The sequence below is a fragment of the Gopherus evgoodei genome, chromosome 3 (assembly GCF_007399415.2).
Source record: "Gopherus evgoodei ecotype Sinaloan lineage chromosome 3, rGopEvg1_v1.p, whole genome shotgun sequence".
Classification (NCBI taxonomy): Eukaryota; Metazoa; Chordata; order Testudines; family Testudinidae; genus Gopherus; species Gopherus evgoodei.
In genome coordinates this window covers 138,312,533-138,331,681 of record NC_044324.1, presented here as the reverse complement: position 1 = coordinate 138,331,681, position 19,149 = coordinate 138,312,533, and the positions used below count along the sequence as shown (strand labels likewise).

General features: G+C 39.2%; 1 protein-coding gene across 22 annotated transcripts in view; it reads right to left on the bottom strand.

Annotated features, from left to right (window-relative positions):
- The window catches only part of AFDN (afadin, adherens junction formation factor), a 212,829-nt gene that overhangs the window by 70,417 nt on the left and 123,263 nt on the right, over positions 1–19,149 (bottom strand). For 12 of the 22 annotated variants that reach the window (XM_030556759.1, XM_030556770.1, XM_030556777.1 and 9 more), the window contains 8 exons: positions 18,613–18,731; positions 14,475–14,536; positions 12,751–12,956; positions 9,485–9,505; positions 8,590–8,735; positions 3,275–3,369; positions 1,013–1,278; positions 374–517 (listed from right to left, as the gene is read on the bottom strand). In XM_030556759.1, coding sequence (XP_030412619.1) covers positions 374–517; positions 1,013–1,278; positions 3,275–3,369; positions 8,590–8,735; positions 9,485–9,505; positions 12,751–12,956; positions 14,475–14,536; positions 18,613–18,731 — 1,059 coding nt within the window. The remainder of the gene's footprint in view (positions 1–373; positions 518–1,012; positions 1,279–3,274; positions 3,370–8,589; positions 8,736–9,484; positions 9,506–12,750; positions 12,957–14,474; positions 14,537–18,612; positions 18,732–19,149) is intronic. The other 10 variants (XM_030556761.1, XM_030556771.1, XM_030556780.1 and 7 more) reach the window with 1 other exon arrangement.

The window sequence follows — 19,149 nt, the reverse complement described above, 5'->3', positions numbered from 1 at the left end:
TTCCTAGCACAGGCAGACAGACTTGAGCTAGCTCAGCTCAAGTTAGCACACTAAAAACAGCAATGTGACTGTCGTGCCACGCATGGCCAGCAGGTTGTATGTATCCATTTGTTCATCTGAAGATGTTTCCAACAGCCTGTTCTGAAGGAATACGACTCAGGTGAAGAATTTTCACCTACTCTTTAGAGAAAACAAAATATTTGAGCCTTTCATTTAATTTCTACAATAAAGATTTTAACACTATTTCTTACTACTACACCTATAAAAGTGATATTCAATCAATACATTTACTATTTTACAGGCAAGTGGTGATTAAACTCTATAGCCAAAGTATTTTCCCCAGAAATGTTGAACGATGCATTAAATGACTTACTGTTGGGATAAATGGTTCATCTGGAGCACAGTGATAATTCTGCAATAATGCCTGTAGTTGTAGAGAATTCAACTTAAAGCAGGTACTGTTAATATTTGGAATGTCATCATGTGAGTATTTATCCATGGTAAGTAGTGTAGTTGCCTTTAAAAAAAACCCACCAGAGACTTAATTATAATTTAAGAATGGAATATAACCATAGTTCTTATTTATTTCACAGTTTCTTTACGTTTACAGAGAAGGCAGAGCAGAGGACACCATGCAGCAAGAAGCCAGAATTGCTGCAAAAGTGATGAAAACTTAATTTTCAATATCCCTCTTCTCTTCTGCAACACAAATACTCTTCCTCTTAGTTCAGGAACCAAGGGAACCCTAAATTAGGTAACAGATTAATTTTCCTGCTACTATATCCATGCAAACTAATCAAACTCAGTGTATTAGGAAGAAACTGATTTGATTCTCTTGGGGAGATATTCAGTTCATTTTCAGTAAATGACTGCGCTAATATACAGAGAGGCTTTTACAACTCTACACACTGAACCAGGGTTCTAGAATACATTTACACAATTAAATCTTGCTGAATATTTGAAAAAACTTTATGAGGAGTACGTTTCACTGAGAACCAAGAACAATACTCACCTGCACTATCCTGCTTAGGTGGCAATCAGCAGCCAGCTCTAGGCCCTGTTTTTCTGCCCAGGCCTCTATATGGCCCAACTGCTGACGAATGATGGCTCCCCAGTAATGCGAACACAATCCTGAATCTGGGTCAGTAACCAATCTATTAAAAAGCCACATGTTGATAAAGTGAAAGAGCTGGGAGAAGAGCTGTATAGTCAGTGCAGCATTCACTCTACATCGTCGCAACAGGGACATAGCTCCAGTTAGTGTATGCAAGACATCATCTACAGAGACAAAGAAGAATGTATTCGTACACATTAGTATTTAGGGGTTTATCAAAACCATAAGTTCAGGCATCCAAATTGAATTTTATATTGCTATTGAATACTATTACATGAATTATGAAAGACAATTTAGAACACTGTTCCAGAATGGCACCCACACACTTGATATTTGTTTACTCCCTAATATATTCCAAGAATTTTTCAGCTGATAAAAATCTATTTTAAAAATAGAAAGCTAAGTGATTAAAGTTGAATTTCATAGCATTTTATTAAGCTATACAATTACAGAAACCAACTAATTATACTCTTTAGATTCCAACACAAAATAAATACAGTAAAAAATTCTCGCAAGTTAGAGTTCTTATTAAATAAATCAGCCATACTATTTTCACCTTTGCTCAAAAACTTAAGTCACGTGACTGACAAATATCATTCCCTAAATGTTTCAGTGCTAAAACATATAACGTTACTTGAAAATACTTAGTACTTAAACACAGTGAATACCAGGATAGACTTTAATGTAGAAAATGCAATAGAGTCACATCTGACTGTATAATGCAGACTCCCATTATTACCTACTAAGCTTTATATAATTCAGATCTCAGAAAGACACAAACATACCCTTTCGCTCCCCAGTGCAGGTCACCATGTGAGAATATATTTACATTTTCAGTCAGATCAGAATATTGTACCTTTTCTTTGCATACAATATTGTAATTGTGATGACTAAAAATATTTTTCCTGAGATGTTATTTGCCAGCGAAAGGTTATAAGAAAAGATCAAAATGAAGGCTGAATAGTTTTTAACTGTAAAGAAGGGCTTTCCACACTTGTTAATATGCACTAAACAAAGCCTTTCCCTAGTTTCTCATTTTTCTTCACATTTGCTAGTTTGTAAATTTTTTTTAAATAAAAGCTTGTTTTTTGCGTAGTCCTCCTTCCTACACCCCTACTTGATCCCAGTTTAAACAATGAAATTTCTTGTTTTGTAATTTTGTAATATCAAATGAAAAAACTATCTAGGGTTTTTATATGGCACTCATCACCATAGCAACTGATTGTACTTCAGGATCATGCAAAAGAAGACGCTGGCCAATAATAAACCCTTATTCAAGCCAAATATCTGAGACAACAGTAAAGGAAATACAGAAACTGCTAGGTGAAAAACTGCTTTTTAATCAATATTTGTCTATTTTTTTTAAATTCCTCAACACAGAAAAATGTTCTAATTTCAGAATAATGTTCAACCTTCTTATCCAAATGATCTAAACTTTATATTTAATTTAGAAGAACGTAAATATTTTTGTTCAAACCTGAGTATATTATTTAACATTTTTGCCAGTGGAAGACATACCACCAGTAAATGCTAATTATCTGAAATTCTATTACATGGATATATTCCCCACTTTCCAAAAGCTAATTTCTTTATCTACAACACTCATTAACCAAACATTTCAAGTGTTCTTCCCAAGACATTATCTAACGTGTTTACCTTTATTTTAAAGAGTATTTTTCATGTAAATTCCATCCCAAAGAATCTAGTCTATTATCCCTATAGAGTGGATTTAAACACAACTAAGGTGTGAGAACATGTAAATTTCAAATCAATGGTAAAATAGACCAACTCAATCCATTAACAGTGGCTATAGACCAGGTGTCGGCAAACTACAGCCCGGGGGCCATAGCTGGCCCTTCAGACATTTTAATCTGGCTCCTGATGGGGAACAAGGTCCGGGGCTTGCCCTGCTACACATATTCCATTGCTCTGCATGGCTCCTGGAAGCACAGAGGCAGTGTAGGGGCAGCCAGGGGGCTCGGCACACTGCTCCTACCCCAAGTGCCACCCCCGCAGCTCCCACTGGCCAGGAACCGTAAGCATTCATAGTCCGTCATACAATTTCTGTATCCAGATGTGGCCCTCAGGCCAAAAAGTTTGCCCACCCCTGCTATAGACTATTGATTTAACAGCAAGATAAAACGATCAAGCAAGTCTAACCTATTTTAGGCCTCTGAGGATTATTTTCGTCTGGATCATCAAGGAACGCTGGCATGTAATTGTTAAGCTCTGACTGAAGACAGTGAACTAAATATCTGAAAAAGAACACAGTTCTGATTATCCAATAAAAGAAATTTTGCATTACTTACATGGAATCTGTTATCTGAAAAATATACTGGACCCCCATGTGAATTATTTAAATCTGGAGCTATTACTAGCAATAAACACCGACATTGTTAGGAAACAGGTGCCAATTTGGTTGATCTCTGTGGAGTTGCCCCAATATAATGCAATACTGGAAGGAGCTCAAGAGTAAAATGCACTTTTTTATGTCATCTGACATTTGTACTTAAAGGAGTACAAATTCTGAGGTTAGTAGGTACCATAAGGAACTGTGATTCTTCTAAGAAGCAACAGCTGTACAGAACCCTGATAGTGACTAAAACACAAGTTCTTCAGTGGAAATAAAAATCCAGTCCAATGACTGAGGAATGGTATACTGATATGGCTGCACTGCTAGTGATATAAAGGATCTTCTTTAATAAAAATTGTATAGATTAGTTCACTGATACGGGCAGATTTTATAGGAACAGCAGAATGAACTGTAGGTCAGCTTATGACTCTTTCCTGTGCCTTCGCCTCACTTCCTCCCCCTGCTTCTTCAGTTTCTTTCTATCATCTCATATTTTTATTCCCTTTTGTATCTATATTTCATCTTGTATGTAAAAGTTAATACAACTGAAAGTTTTATCCTCGGTATGGTCATTTCTGCTACTTTTTAAAAATGTTAGATACAAATTAAAACATTTCTGCAGCATGTACATGTTAATTACGTATCTTATTTTTCATACTTCTAAAGTAAAAGTATAGGCAACCTGCTGTAAAAATTATAAAATGTCTAACTCAGTCTTATGCTTATGACTATATCTGAACCAAAATAATACTCCTTGAAATGATGCAGTGTGACCAAAATCTAACACAAATTTTCTAGAAACAAGCAACTAATAATTCAGCAAGCATTAAAAAACAGGAGATTCTTTGGACATCTGAGACTGAAACTTTCAAATACTCATGTATGTGAATGTCATGAATGAATTTAATTAAAAGGAGTTTTGGTTAGGCTAAAATCAGCCCATAATTTAAGTTTTGTGAAAATAACCTTACATAAAAATGTAGACCATTTTTTTAAAATTCCAGTGAAAGTATTGTAAAAGAACAATGTCTAAGTATTTACAATCTAAACATTCTAGCACTTAGCTAGCATATGAGAACCTGATAGTGTAGCTTTTTATATTGTTTATTCTTTGCATTTCACTCACCTTGGAGAAACTAAGAGAAAAGTACACTTGATTTTTAAAATTCTTTCACTTTTATATTAATGATTTTTTTCCTAAACCTGGTGTTTCAGCCAGAGTTTTTCCTTCCTAACATAATTTGTGTGTGTTGCGGAATGCTAAAATTCAAACCAAACTATTTGATTGGAATCAAGCTGTAATATTTTCCTCAAGTCTTTATGGAACGATATTTTATGGCTTCCTTAAATAAAGCATGACATCCCTATCTTCTTGTTCCATCTTAAAACATTTCTAATAATGGTAAGCACCTGATTTTTAAAAATTTCATTGCAAAATAATTTCAATACGTTCTGGGAAACTTTTCATACCACCACTGAATTAACACTTTAAGAGTAGACAATTTTTTATGTTGTGTAGTGGTAAAACGTGGATAAACTAAACTAAATCCATATTCCCCATATCAGAAGTGGGTAAATTCTGTTCACCTGCATTTACTCTAGACTACACTATTGTATTCATGTGTCAAAAATGAAAAAAAATATTCAAGTTATATGAAGTTAGTACTAGTCTCCTGGAAGCTTAGACGTTACAATGGGAGGATAAAATATATCCAAAAAAATGGTGACTGCATGTGAATAACTGTTGTAGTTAGAAACAATTAAGCTACAAGAGCCTGGTCTACACTACGCGTTTAAATCTATTTTAGCAGCATTAAACTGATTTAACACTGCACCTGTCCACACTATGAGGCCCTTTATATCGATATAAAGGGCTCTTTAAACTGGTTTCTGTACTCCTCCCCGAAGAGAGGAGTAGCACTGAAATCAGTATTACCATATCGGATTAGGGTTAGTGTGGCCGCAAATTGACGGTATTGGCCTCCGGGCGCTATCCCACAGTGCACCACTGTGACCGCTCTGGAAAGCGATCTGAACTCGGATGCACTGGCCAGGTAGACAGGAAAAGCCCCGCGAACTTTTGAATTGCATTTCCTGTTTGCCCAGCGTGGAGCTCTGATCAGCACGGGTGGCAATGCAGTCCCAAATCCAAAAAGAGCTCCAGCATGGACCATACCGGAGATACTGGATCTGATCGCTGTATGCGGAGACAAATCTGTTATATCAGAGCTCCGTTACAGAAGACGAAATGCGAAAGCATTTGAAAAAAATCTCCAGGCTATGATACAGAGTCCACAGCACAGTGCTGTGTGACAAGCGTAATGGAAAGCCAAAGAATCAAATTGAAGCTCATGGAGGAAGGGGGGGGGGGGTGAGGACTCCAGCTATCCCACAGTCCCCGCAGTCTCCGAAAAGCATTTGCATTCCTGGCTGAGCTCCCAATGCCTGTAGGGCCAAACACATTGTCCAGGGTGGTTCAGGGTATATCTTGTCAATTTACTCCCCCTCCCCCGCCGTGAAAGAAAAGGGAAAAAAAATCATTTCTTGACTTTTTTCAATGTCACCATATGTCTACTGCATGCTCCTGGTAGACACGGTGCTGATGCACTGAACAGCAGCATCCTCACCCCTCCCTGGTGGCAGACGGTACAGTGCAGTAGGACTGGTAGCCGTCCTCGTCACCAGCCCGTGAGTGCTCCTGGCTGGCCTCAGGTGAGGTCGGCCGGGGGCACCTGGGTAAAAATAGGAATGACTCCCGGTTATTTCCGGCAGATGGTACAGAACAGCTGGTAACTGTCATCATAGCAACCAGGGGCTGAACTCCATCAGCCACCTCCCCTTTCATGTCTAAAGAAAAGATTCTGTACTGCCTGGACTATCATAGCAGCTGGAGGCTGCCTCCCCCTCATTTTATCTCACTAAAAAGTCAGTGTTTCTTATTCCTGCATTCTTTATTACTTCATCTCACAAATGGGGGGACCCTGCAACGGTAGCCCAGGAGGGTTGGGGGAGGAGGGAAGCAACGGGTGGGGCTGCTGCAGGGACACCCCCTAGAATGGCATGCAGCTCATCATTTCTACAGGATCTGACACGGTGCGGCTGTGCTCTCTGGTACACTGGTTCTCTAGTACACTTGCCCCATGTTATAGGCAGGACTGATTCTATTTTTAGATACAACAAAGGAGGGAATGACCCGGAGGGGTCATTCCCATTTTTGTCTTTGCACCCCCGGCCGAACTCAGCGAAGGTCAGCCAGGAGCACCCATGACAGCAGCAGATGGTACAGAACGACTGATAACTGTCATCTCATCGCTAATTTACAATGGCACAGCAGACGGTACAGAACAACTGGTAACCGTCTCTGCTACCTTGCAAAGGCAAATGAATGCTGCTGTGTAGCACTGCAGTACCGCCTCTGTCAGAGGCATCTAGTACACATACGGTGACAGTGACAAAAGGCAAAACAGGCTCCATGGTTGCCATGCTATGGCGTCTGCCAGGGCAATCCAGGGAAAAAGGGCGTGAAATGATTGTCTGTCGTTGCTTTCACGGAGGAAGGAATGAGTACGACATTTACCCAGAATCATCGGCGACACTGTTTTTGCACCATCATGCACTGGGATCTCAACCCAGAATTCCAATGGGCGGGGGAGACCGCGGGAACTATGGGATAGCTACCCACAGTGCAATGCTCCAGAAATCGATGCTAGTCTCGGTATATGAACGCACACCACCAAATTATTGTGCTTTGTGTGGCCGCGCGCACTCGACTTTATACAATCTGTTTTACAAAACCGGTTTATGTAAAATCGGAATAATCCTGTAGCGTAGACATACCCGGGGGGAAGGTGGGGGAGGGGGAGAGGTGGTCATTCTTTCTCAGTCATAAAAAAATTGTACAATATGCAAGCTAATGTATGAAGACAACAGAAGGTGACTTGGAAGATTTGTATACAAGCATTTCGAGCTAGTAATGCAAAACACTGATCTAGGAGAAATTCTAGCTTGACTGAACAACCACTAAGCAACTTATGTTTAATATCAATCTACACAGTTGATTGTTATAAGTTGCTATTCCAGGCATAATTACTTACCTGCAGTAACTGCTATCTGAAAATAGTGTTCTGCATGGATCCATTTTCATGGGTCTGATGTCTTTGCCATTACCTAGTATGTCTTATGCCATTACCTAGATTTGTTGGCAAAGTTTAGAACCCCACAGATAAGGTCACGTTCCACAACTGAATACAAATATACTCACCCTCTCGCCCCAGGCCATGAGGCTTCTCCCCCTTAAAATAAAGTGGTACATCACCAGCTGATCTGCCAGACATGCCTTCCCAACCCTAAAGCCAATCTTAAGAAAAAGAAACCTTTCCCTACAAACTAAACTTTGAATATTTAATACTGTTGTAAAATCTCTCTTACTATTTGGTGCTAAAACTTGAAAACTCATTCAGACCTTATCTACACTCCCAGGTTATTTGAGCAACTATCTTAGACATCAGATGGCCATAAAGGGGGAAGAAAAAAACCCACCAATGAAGAGCTTTGGGGGAGGATCAAACAAAAATACATAGCACAGGAAATTATGGAACGAAATAGCTCCAGCCACTATTATGGGCTAATACAATGCGTAGCTGCTATTGATTAATCCACAATCAACCTGAGGATTAAGCTATATGGCTGCAGATGCTGACCAAAATATCAAAAACAAATATGTAGTTAATAGCAACTTTGATTAGCATTTCAACATTTTCATGATCAGATGTGCAAAAATTTGGCTAGCTACCGTACACGATTATAAAAAGATACATATATCGATTTAAACAAATAGAGTTAGCACCTAACCACTCAGGACAGGATCTCTGTAGAATTTGTATAGCAAGGAACACAAGAAAGTGATGCAATTTACATTCTCACTACAGCCCAAATGATCCAGCTCATAAAATAACTAACTTCTTGTCCACTCCCTTTTCTTTAACTGGTTTCAATACAGCTAAAGAACCATGACATCTAGACCTTAGGAAAAAGTGCACAGCACTTTTCAAAAGTATAGAAATAAAACCTAATACTTCCATATGGCAAATACATGAAAGAAACAAAATTCTGATGCCCTTACTTGAAAGCCATTTGAACCAAATGTGCCAGAACATCTTGTGCATCTAAAGTAATTCGGCTAAGGTCACGGTCTTGCTTAATGAAGTTGAGCAATTCAGATGCATTTGCCATCCAAAAGGCAAGTGCCCCAGCAATATTCTTCTGCTTCTGTAAGTAAAATGAGAAGTAGCAAACAATATAGGGCAGGTCCTTTCTGATCAGAAATGATTAGACTAAGAGCTCCAAAGATAGACCAGTACATTTCCCATTTCAAACATACCTCAGATACCAGATATTTGCAAAATATTTTTCTATATATAACAAATGATAATACTGCAATTCTTCCAACAAATAAGTTACATTTCAAATATATACAGTATGTACAAAATTCTGTCCAGTTGCCATTAGTGAAATCGATGCAATAATGGCATTAGCATCTAGTTATGCATGCTAAAAGATTAGCTGAATGCATTATCTGGTAATCTGCGTGCGCATAAGCACATATTAGCTGCTACCCACTGCCACCCTGATACTGCTAGTCACTGGCTTTGACACCAGGCAGCTCAGTATCGAGTACTGATCTATCTCACCATCTCCCGACCACAAATGCCAGGCTAGGCAACCTCAGATGAGATCCAAAGAATAGGAACCACACACACACAAAAAAAGAAATAAAGGGAAGAAAAAGAACTTTGGTCATTTCATATCCACACTGAAGTGCATTAAGCAGAAATTATGGAATGCCGATAAAGGTTGCACAGTCAAAAAGAATTTTAGTACTGCATGTTCCAGTTGCTGAATGAGTGTTATGAACTGTTCAGTCCAGCTGTTTGAGTATTGTATTTTGACATGGAAGCAGCATGAGAAACTGAGCTAAGCCAACATAGCTAGGATCAGTTCCCAGCAGTATATCCTACCTGATCAACCTGGTCTACCTCCTGGAGAAAAACGGACGAAGGAAATCAAACAGAATAGAAGAAAGAAACTTGTGAACAATCATGGTAGTTTTAGAAATCAGACACTAAATATGAAGGTATAACACTTATGTTCACAGATACACCTAAATATATTTCATCAGTGGCTGTGACAGAACTGAGACCACTTATATTTTAGGTAGACCCAGTAATATGACAGCAAAGAACCAAAGTGCCAATTAGTTCAAGGAATGCCCTTGAACCACAAGCTGTTTCAGAGTCAGTGCAACACAGACTTCCTGCAGAGCATCTGCCAAGTCTCTCTGTAGCAGCATGAATGCTAATTCCAGAGAGCTTGCCCACACTACTGAAATGAAGACAATGTACAAACACAAACAGGGACAAAAAGAATAACTAAAAAATAAAATACAAAGTGGGAAACAGATTAATACATGGTTTTCAATTTAAAACAATGGTTTGAGGGTTTTTTTAACACAACAAAAAATACTGAGTCAAATAAAATATTGCACTAAACTTACAAAGTTCTACAACATGCAACCTACACTAACTATATTTTGCCTTCTGCTATTCCAATATAGATTTTACTTCATTACTTGACTTTTTCATAAAAGTACTCCCCATCACCTGAAATAATAAAGATTTTGTGCTGTTTATCATTTCTAACACCAAACATTCTGAAAATACTTGACAAAATTTTAAGAATAGCTTTTGGAAATTACACTAGAAGTCTCAAGTCGCTATATAATTCTTATAGGCAAAAATCAGAATTTTGACCAGTATCTCCTTTCCCCAGTCCCTGGCACAGATGTTTGTGTGCTTGCCTCCTCTAGTTTCTCCATTTATCTCCAGTGATCTCATCCCATCTATTTCTCTTGCCCCACTCACTGTACAAATACTGTCTAGACTGTCTCTCCTCCCGCTGCATCATGTATATCCCTCCAAAACCAGCTTCCACCAATGGCTCTCAAAGTCTCCAACGAACTTTTTCTGCTCAAAGCTCAGAATTAGCATACTCTGTCTTTATTCTCCTTAACCATGCTCCTCCTGAAATCTTGTCCTCCAGTTCGCTACCATGACTGTCCTTTCCTGTTTCTTTTCCTACCTCTGTAATTACTCATTCAGAGGATTATCCTCATCCTCCCTCTTCTGTGGTGGGGAGAGGGGTGGTTTACACAGGGCTCAGTCCTTAATTCCCTCTTCTCCCTTCAGGCCTTTCTCAGAGTGATCTCATTCATAATTTCAACTATCATCTCTATGCTGATGTGTCTCAGATCTATCTCCCCACTCCTGACTTGCCTCCTTCCACCAAAACTAAAGTATCACCAGCTCTCTGACTCCTCATGTCTAGCCATCAACTTAAACTCAACATGGCCAAAACAGAGCTCTTCATTTTTGTCCCTCAAACCCTCCCCCTGCTGCTCTTCTCTCAGTCACTGTGGAAAAGACTACCATCTTCCCTGTCACTCATGCCCAAACCTGGACATCATCTCTGACTCAGGCCTCTCTGTAGATGTTCACATCCAGACCATATCTAAAGCCTGCCACTTCATTCTGGATAATGTGTGTAAAAATCAAGCCTTTCCTCTCCATTCATACAGCTAAGTCTGTTATCTACGGTCTCTTTATTTCTAATGTTTCTGCTGCTACATTCTCCTCTATAGCCAAGATGAATTCACTTTGTCCACTTACATCCATTCAAAATTCTGATGAAAAGAATTTTCCTGGCTCAGCACTTCAATCATCATCACTCTTTGAATTCCTCAATTTGCTACCCCTACATCACCACATCAAACTCAAACTAATTATCTTCACTTTTAGGGCTTCTCAGGGTCTATGAATCCCCCATTTATTATCCCTTATTGTTTTGAGACATCAGTTTCTGTCCACATTCTTCAAATGTTAAGTCCTGATTTCCTTTTATAAAACTTCTTACAAACACTACTGCACTTTCTCCATTGCCACCTTATGCATGGGGCGAGTGTTTTCTAAGTATCTGCAAAGCCACCTAGTTGTTCTCCTCCCTTCTTAAAACTCTTCTTCACTGTAATGCCTACAAAAAGTTGAACAGTTGGTTTGCTGTGACCAGTTTTTCATGCTGACCAGCAGTTTCATTATGCTCCATCTATTTGTTTTATCCATCTGTTTTTTATAGTTGTACATTTAAGATTGCAAGCTCTTTTGGGGCAGGGATTATGTCTCTTTGTTATGTTTGTACAATGCCTAGCACAATGGGGCCCTGAGCCTCTAGGCACCAATGAAATATGTAAATCATAATACACAAATTTAAGTATAACAATTCATTTATTGATAATTTTTAAGAAAACACTTATGTAATCTTGTGTTTTATGTATTAAAAAGAATATGGATTTTAATGCTCCCGCTGAGAAAAATCTACAGATGATGAGTTAGGGCTATTAGTAATAACATGAAATATTATAACTACTTTCTCAGGATATTGTAGTAAAATTAAATACATAGAAGCATATTTTAACAACAGTGAAGAGATAGTACAAGATATTCCTTTCTAGATTTCAAAGTCAAGACTGTGGATATAATCCTGCATTCACTGTAAAAGAAAAAATGCCACAGCCCTCAATGGGATTTTTATATGTGCAAGGAATGCAGGATCAGGCTTCATATTATATACTAAACCTTTTACCCTGATACCTTAAATCTCTTTGTGCAAGACGTGTTGGTATCAAATCGGTATATTTGAGAAAAAAATAAAAAAAATACTAAATGCTGTAATATCTTTGTGTGTATGTAGTAAGAAGAACAGGACCAAAGTTCAATAATTACATTCCTTTTTTAAGCTAAGTATTACAACGCTCAATCCCTGTATTTACAAGGCATTACTAAAAAAGCAATTACAAGTCACATCAGAATTGGTTGAGGATCAAAAATAATTAACAGAGACTGATTTTAGAACTATTTGGGGTGTGGTGGGTTTTTTGTCTGGTTGTTTTTTTGCTATGGGGAATGGGGCACCAATGTAGAGGTGGAAAAAAATCACCTTTACTCTCCTCATATAGTTCTTCATCAAAGCCATAAATTTCTCCTGAGGGAATGTAGTTTACTATCTCATAAGAAAAAAAAAATATTTACAAGAGAAATAAATACATTACAGGCTGACGCTCAGCAACCTTTTGAGTGAAACCTTAGAGTGGGGGAAAAAAAGACTTTTCTGAAGAAATTTATGTATATATTTTAAATTCCTTTGACTTGTCTCTGCAGATCAAAAAACTCACCTGTATAACTCCTTCCATCATGCTCACCATCTTGTTGACTATTGCAATGACTTTGAGAGTACGCTCAGTAGGACTGATGTCAGGTCTGTACTGGTTTGACAATACATACCGACATGTCATGTACAAAACATAAGTAGGTGACAATTTAAAATGAACTGTTGAGCTGTTGGTATAATTAATAATGGCAGATAAGAAGGCATCTTCAGCTGTGGGAACAAACAAAAAAGTCACCCAAGGATTGGAAGAATAAAACAAAACTTCATAATTCAATGAAATAAGGTGGTGAGTTTCTTCTGTTTTTTTGTTTTATTTAGCTCATATGTTTCTAACTGTCTAAACTATGCACTGCAACTACTGAAGTAGGACAACAAATCATCCAGATATAAGCTAAGAGACTTTATGTAGGAGGAAACAGCTCTGTTATTTCCCATTTATGTACAGTAGAACCTCAGAGTTATAAACACCAAAGTTATGAACTGATCCGTCAACCACACACCTCATTTGGAACTGGAAGCATGCAACCAGTTGAGACAAAAAAAACACCCAACAATTTAGAGTACAGTACTCTGTTAAACTACTAAAAAAAGCAGGGAAAGTTTAAAAAAGATTCGACAAGGTAAGGAAACTGTCTGCGCTTGTTTCATTTAAATTAAGATGGTTAAAAGCAGCATTTTTCTTATGCATTGTAAAGTTTCAAAGCTGTATTAAGTCAATATACAGTTGTAAACTTTTGAAAGAACAACCATAACATTTTGTTCAGAATTACAGACATTTCAGAAAAACGACGACAAGTCTGGTGGCACCTTAAAGGCCAACAGATTTATTTGGGCATAAACTTTCGTGGGTAAAAAAACCCCATTTCTTCAGAGGCACAAAAACAAAAATGTGGGGGTTTTTACCCACAAAAGCATATGCCCAAATAAATCTGTTAGTCTTTAAGGTGACACAGGACTCCTTGTTGTTTTTGTGCATACAAACTAACAGAGCTACCCATTGACATTAGACATTTCAGAATTACAAACAACCTCCATTCCCAAAGTGTTCTTAACTCTGAGGTTCCACTGTATCAAGTCAACTACTCCAGGGACAGTACTGTTCTTTAATAAAATACAATTTCTCTTTTCACTGTGCCTTTCCAAAAGCTCTCTTATATGACAGTTTACAGTGCTGTGAGGTTTCAGTCACTGGCCTGAAATTTTCTTATACAACTGGAAGTTTTTAAAAATCCATAATAATGTGGCATAGCCAACAGTCTACAATATTTTTGACAGTAAAAAACCTATCATCAAAGATAACATTTTACTTGATACCCTTTATGGAATATTAACTCAACTGGCCTTTTGACCAAGATCTAGTTTATTATTAACTTACAAGCCAGTATATGTGGAACTTTTTATAAGGGAGATGGTTTCAATCTGATCTCTCTTTTCTATTAAGAACTCGGGTTCTAGTTTAATTTATTTTGGAGACAGGGAATTCCAATGTGGTTGCAATAAACTACATAGGGACCCATCTAGTCCTTGAATAATTTTTCTCCCCTCTCCACCAAGCCAGCCATACTGGTAAAATAAATACCTCTTTTTAAGTGATTTCTAAACTTTACTGATAAGTTTCCTTTTAAGTTTTTAAAGTGTTTGACTTTAACAAAAAAAAAGTCACTTTTTAACCTTGTTATATTTAATATTTTATTTTAAACTGCATTTAAAACTTTATTAAATACTCACAACTTTCCTTGAATTCAATGCTTGCAGGTAATATCAGTTCTGGCCCAACCATGTCCTGAGACCTAAAGGAAGAGGGTAGATATTCAAAAAAACAATTTACATAGATAAAGTTAATTCAACTATCAAATCATGTGTTCTTCTCCAAGGGCTTTGTTTTTGAACCTCTATACAACATTTTCCAAAAAAGTGTATATTGAAAATATGCTTTCCTTTTATTCAACTGCTCCTCCCCCCCCTTTTAAATTCACAGGCTGTACCTGCTTGCAAGACAACAGATCGCAATAAATCTGAATTGTGGCATATATTATTAATTAATGTCCTCCTTTTCACTGTATACTATAATGATCAAGTCAGTCTGCCAACTGCCATTGACATGACTCAAATATCACTATTAAAAAAGCTAACTCAGGGATACATGGAGAAAAAGTTGATCAAACTCAGCCTAAAGAGCTAGCCTAGTTGTAAAGATTTACTAAACGAGCTGTTAGGAAGCAACTACACCAGCTATTTTAGAAGTAGCTTGGGACTCCATTTCCTATTTCTAAGAGTGATGAATCAAGTTCCCCTTAACCTTCATCTAACTTAAATTACAGTGCTATCCTGTGAAGTGACTCCAAAGTTGGCATTATGGGGTTCAGTGTTTACTACCTTAACTATTTCTTTATCATTTATGTCAAGTTTGCAATTCAACTGGCTTTTTTAACTGTCAGCCTTACAAATGTAATCTAGGATCTGAAAGTCAAGCTAGGTACTTTTCTTCTTATGCATCATATTAAAATACTCTCTCATGCTCTCAGCGACAACTGTGTTACATCTTTGTCTCTGATGGTTCACATAGGTTTAACTGTTTGAAACTCGGTAAATGCTTCTGTTAATGATACATAAGACAGAAGAGAACCTAGCTTACTTGCTCAGACCAGTGCTGGCTCTCTGAAGGGCTAACAGTAGTAAAGAATTACTAAAGCAAACAGATGGTATTTTGCATGCTTATGGAAAACAAGTCCACTGAGTAAGACACTGACATTTTTACACATAGCCACTTTTCAAAGCAGAACCAATTTTATTACTGATTTTAAGGCCTGGTCTACACTATGGGGTTAGGTCGAATTTAGCCACGTTAGGTCAATTTAAAAATGAATGTGTACATACAACCAATCCCATTCCGTCAACCTAAAGGGCTCTTAAAATCGACTTCTGTACTCCTCCCGGTGAGGGGAGTAGCACTAAAATTGACTTTGCTAGGTCAAATTTGGGGTAGTGCGGATGCAAATCAATGGTACTGGCCTCCGGGAGCTATCCCAGAGTGCTCCATTGTGACCGCTCTGGACAGCGCATTGAACTCCGATGTACTAGCCAGGTACACAGGAAAAGCCCTGGGAACTTTTGAATTTCATTTCCTGTTTGGTCAGCATGGCGAACTCAGCAGCACAGGTGATGATGTAGTCCCCCCAGAATCATAGAGCATAGAATGTTTCTACGGACCCCGTATCATCTTCATCCCTGATGTTATCGCAGATTAGAAGGCGAAAAAAATGAACTCGATTACATGCAGTCCTCCCAAACTGATAGGGCACAGTTTAATGCATGGAGGAAATCAGTGGCAGAGGCCAGGAAAGAATTAAGTGAGTGTGAAGAGTGGAGGCAGGACACAATCCTAGGCTAATGGTGGAGCAAATGGACATGATGAAGCATGTGTTGGAGCTGCAGGAAAGCCAACAAGAGCACAGACCCCCGCTGCATCCACTGTATAACTGCCTCCCCATGTTTCATAGCCTCCTCACCCAGATGCCCAAGAACGTGGTAGGGAGTCTCCAGGCACCCAACCACTCCACTCCAGAGGATGGCCCAAGCAACAGAAAGCTGTCATTCAAACAGTTTGATTTTTAGTGTGGCTACAATAAGCAATGTGGCCTTCCTTCCCTCCTCCCCCACGCCACCTGGGCTACTTTGTTCATTATCAATTTAAAAAAAATAAAGAATGCATGGTTTTAAAACAATAGCTACTTTATTTTGAAGCAGGGAGGGTGGCTGGCTTACAGGGAATTAAACTCAACCAAGGGGGCAGGTTTGCATCAAGAAGAAACACACAGAACTGTCACATCGAAGCCTGGCCAGTCATGAAACCGATTTTCAAAGTCTCTTTGATGAGCAGCACACCTTGCTGTGCTCCACTAATAGCCCGGGTGTCTGGCGCGAAACAAATGTCTGCTGCTGCTTTCACGGAAGGTGGGGGGGGGGGGCGGTGACTGATGACATGTACTCAAAACCACCCGTGACAATGTTTTCACCCCATCAGGCATTGAGAGCTTAACCCAGAATTCCAGGAGAAAAATTTTTTGGAACAGTCTTTAGCACTGGTCTGATTATCCCCAAAGCTGGAGAATACTGTGCTCGGAGGGATGCTTCCTGGTGGCTCTGCCTGATGCACCGGAGGTGGAGGGTTATCTGACGGGCCAGGATCAGACTGGGGTTTCACTAACACTTTCCATCAGGAATCTTCTATGCCTGGCTTGTACATAACTTGATGAGTTCACCTAGGAAAGGACTGGCAGATAGGATATGAGCTTCCCCAGGACAATATAGAGGCATGTATCATGCTCATTGCTAACAATGAAAGCTAGGTTGCAGGCCACTCAGATTTTGAGTCCTGGAAACCTGGGCACACTAATCACTCCAGATGCGGGTACCCCCCACTCCTAAGACTACTCAACTACTCTAACTGTAAGTTAGTTAAAAACAGGTTTCATTAAATATTTACAACTACACTTTTTGAAGAATTCTAACTAAACACTGCGGACATTGCAGAAGTTGTCTCAGACCACCGGTGGTAGAAAGGAACTGCAGAGATAGTCACTCCACACAAGCCCTCAGTTTGGTGCACAGGAGAAGGTTACAGGCACGGACCAGTGGATACTGCTAGCAAATGTCTTCTAGTCTTAGATGCACGCACTGCATGTGCACCTCAAATACAACACATATAGGCCATCCCTGGTGGGGGCAGGGTCTGGGATAAATCAGCCTCCCAGCTAGTCTCCTCGCTGCCCTCCTGCTGCTCTCCTTCTCACCATCTGCCTGCCCACCTGCTACTCATCTCCTCGCCAGCTGGCATGCCCCCTCCCGCATGCGCCGCTCTCCTCTCCACTAGTCTCCTCGCCAGCCAGCTGGTGCTCCCTCTCCCCTGTCCACCCACCTGCTGCTCTCCTCCTCGCTGTCCACCCTTCCCCTCAACCCCCACCTCCCCGCTAGTCTCCTTGCCATCCATCCGCTGCTCTCCTCTTCATCGTCCGCCCGCCCGCCTCCTTGCCCTCCTCCCACCTGCCTCCCCATTCGCCTCTTTACCTCACTTGTCTGCCTGTCTCATTTCTCCACCCACTCCCTCACCTGAATATCTGGACAAATGATGTCCAGATTGTACATCGGTCAGGACACGGGACAAAGGGCTAAGTATCGGGACCGTCATGATTTTATCAAAGCATGGGGCACCCCAAAGCGCAGGGCCCAGGGCAGTCACCCCAATTCACCCTACCCAAGAGACGGCTCTGCATATAGGGATCATCACTAAAAACTTAAAATCTGTTCTTAAGTTTATGAAGACTCACAGAAACAAATATCATATTTTGATTTTTTTACCAGGTTGTGAGAAATGTTTTACAAATTAGGGAAGACTGAAATGATAGAGGCTGAAATTGTCAACAAATCGGCCAACTGCATTGCTACAAGGACTAAAAGAAGCTTACAGTTGTGCCCCACGTTCAGAGAGAAAAAACACATCAACCCACAGTTGACAAATGTGGAAGCCCAACCAACAGATGACAAGAAATTCTGTACCTATTAAATACTCCATTAGATGCGTTTAAATTATCAAAAAAAACAACAATGGTCTAACAAATTCAGAAAACAGCAATTTGTCTGGAAAAACCAGTGATATAAATTACAGAAAAATCGAAAAAGATAAAAATAAGATATTTTAATATTCTCTTAATTTCATTCTTTATTTTGGAAAGAGTTAAAAAATACTTTTCCCCAGGCAGACACGTACCAGTTCAATACATCTTGATGAGACCTTGCTTCACGTTTCCAGAAAAAAGACAACTGTTTAATTGACAGTATTAGAAATGGTAGAATATGTATTTCCTACCTGCCGTTGTGCCTGCGATAATCTTGCTGCTGTTCCACTCTAATCATTGGCTTCACCATTCCTCGTTCAGCTGTGCTGGATGCTGATGAAGTTCTGTCACCATCCAGTCTGTTGGTGCTCTAACTCAAACAGGAAGACAAATCATGCATGCATTAGATCAGCCAAGTCTTACGTTCATCATTATGAAAAACTCTTATTATTTCAGGGCTGCCAGACGGGGATAGTGAACAGAGAAGATTGCAAAACAGAAGACAGCAATGCAGCACGTGTTATCACCACAATGAAATGTTCGTACTAGCTATTCAAAACATCACAACAGCCAACTAGAAACATTTTTGGCAATGTATTTAATACAGTTTTAATATATAATAATTCCAAAACCAGGAATAACAGACTGCCGTTCTTCAAAATGTTAGTTACTGAAGTTAAATAAAACCTCAGTAATAAAACAAAAAAACAAAAAAGTTTTTCAACACTGATTAAAAATCCTTTCCCCTCTCAATTGCTCAGTGTTTATACTTCTGACATATGCTGTTA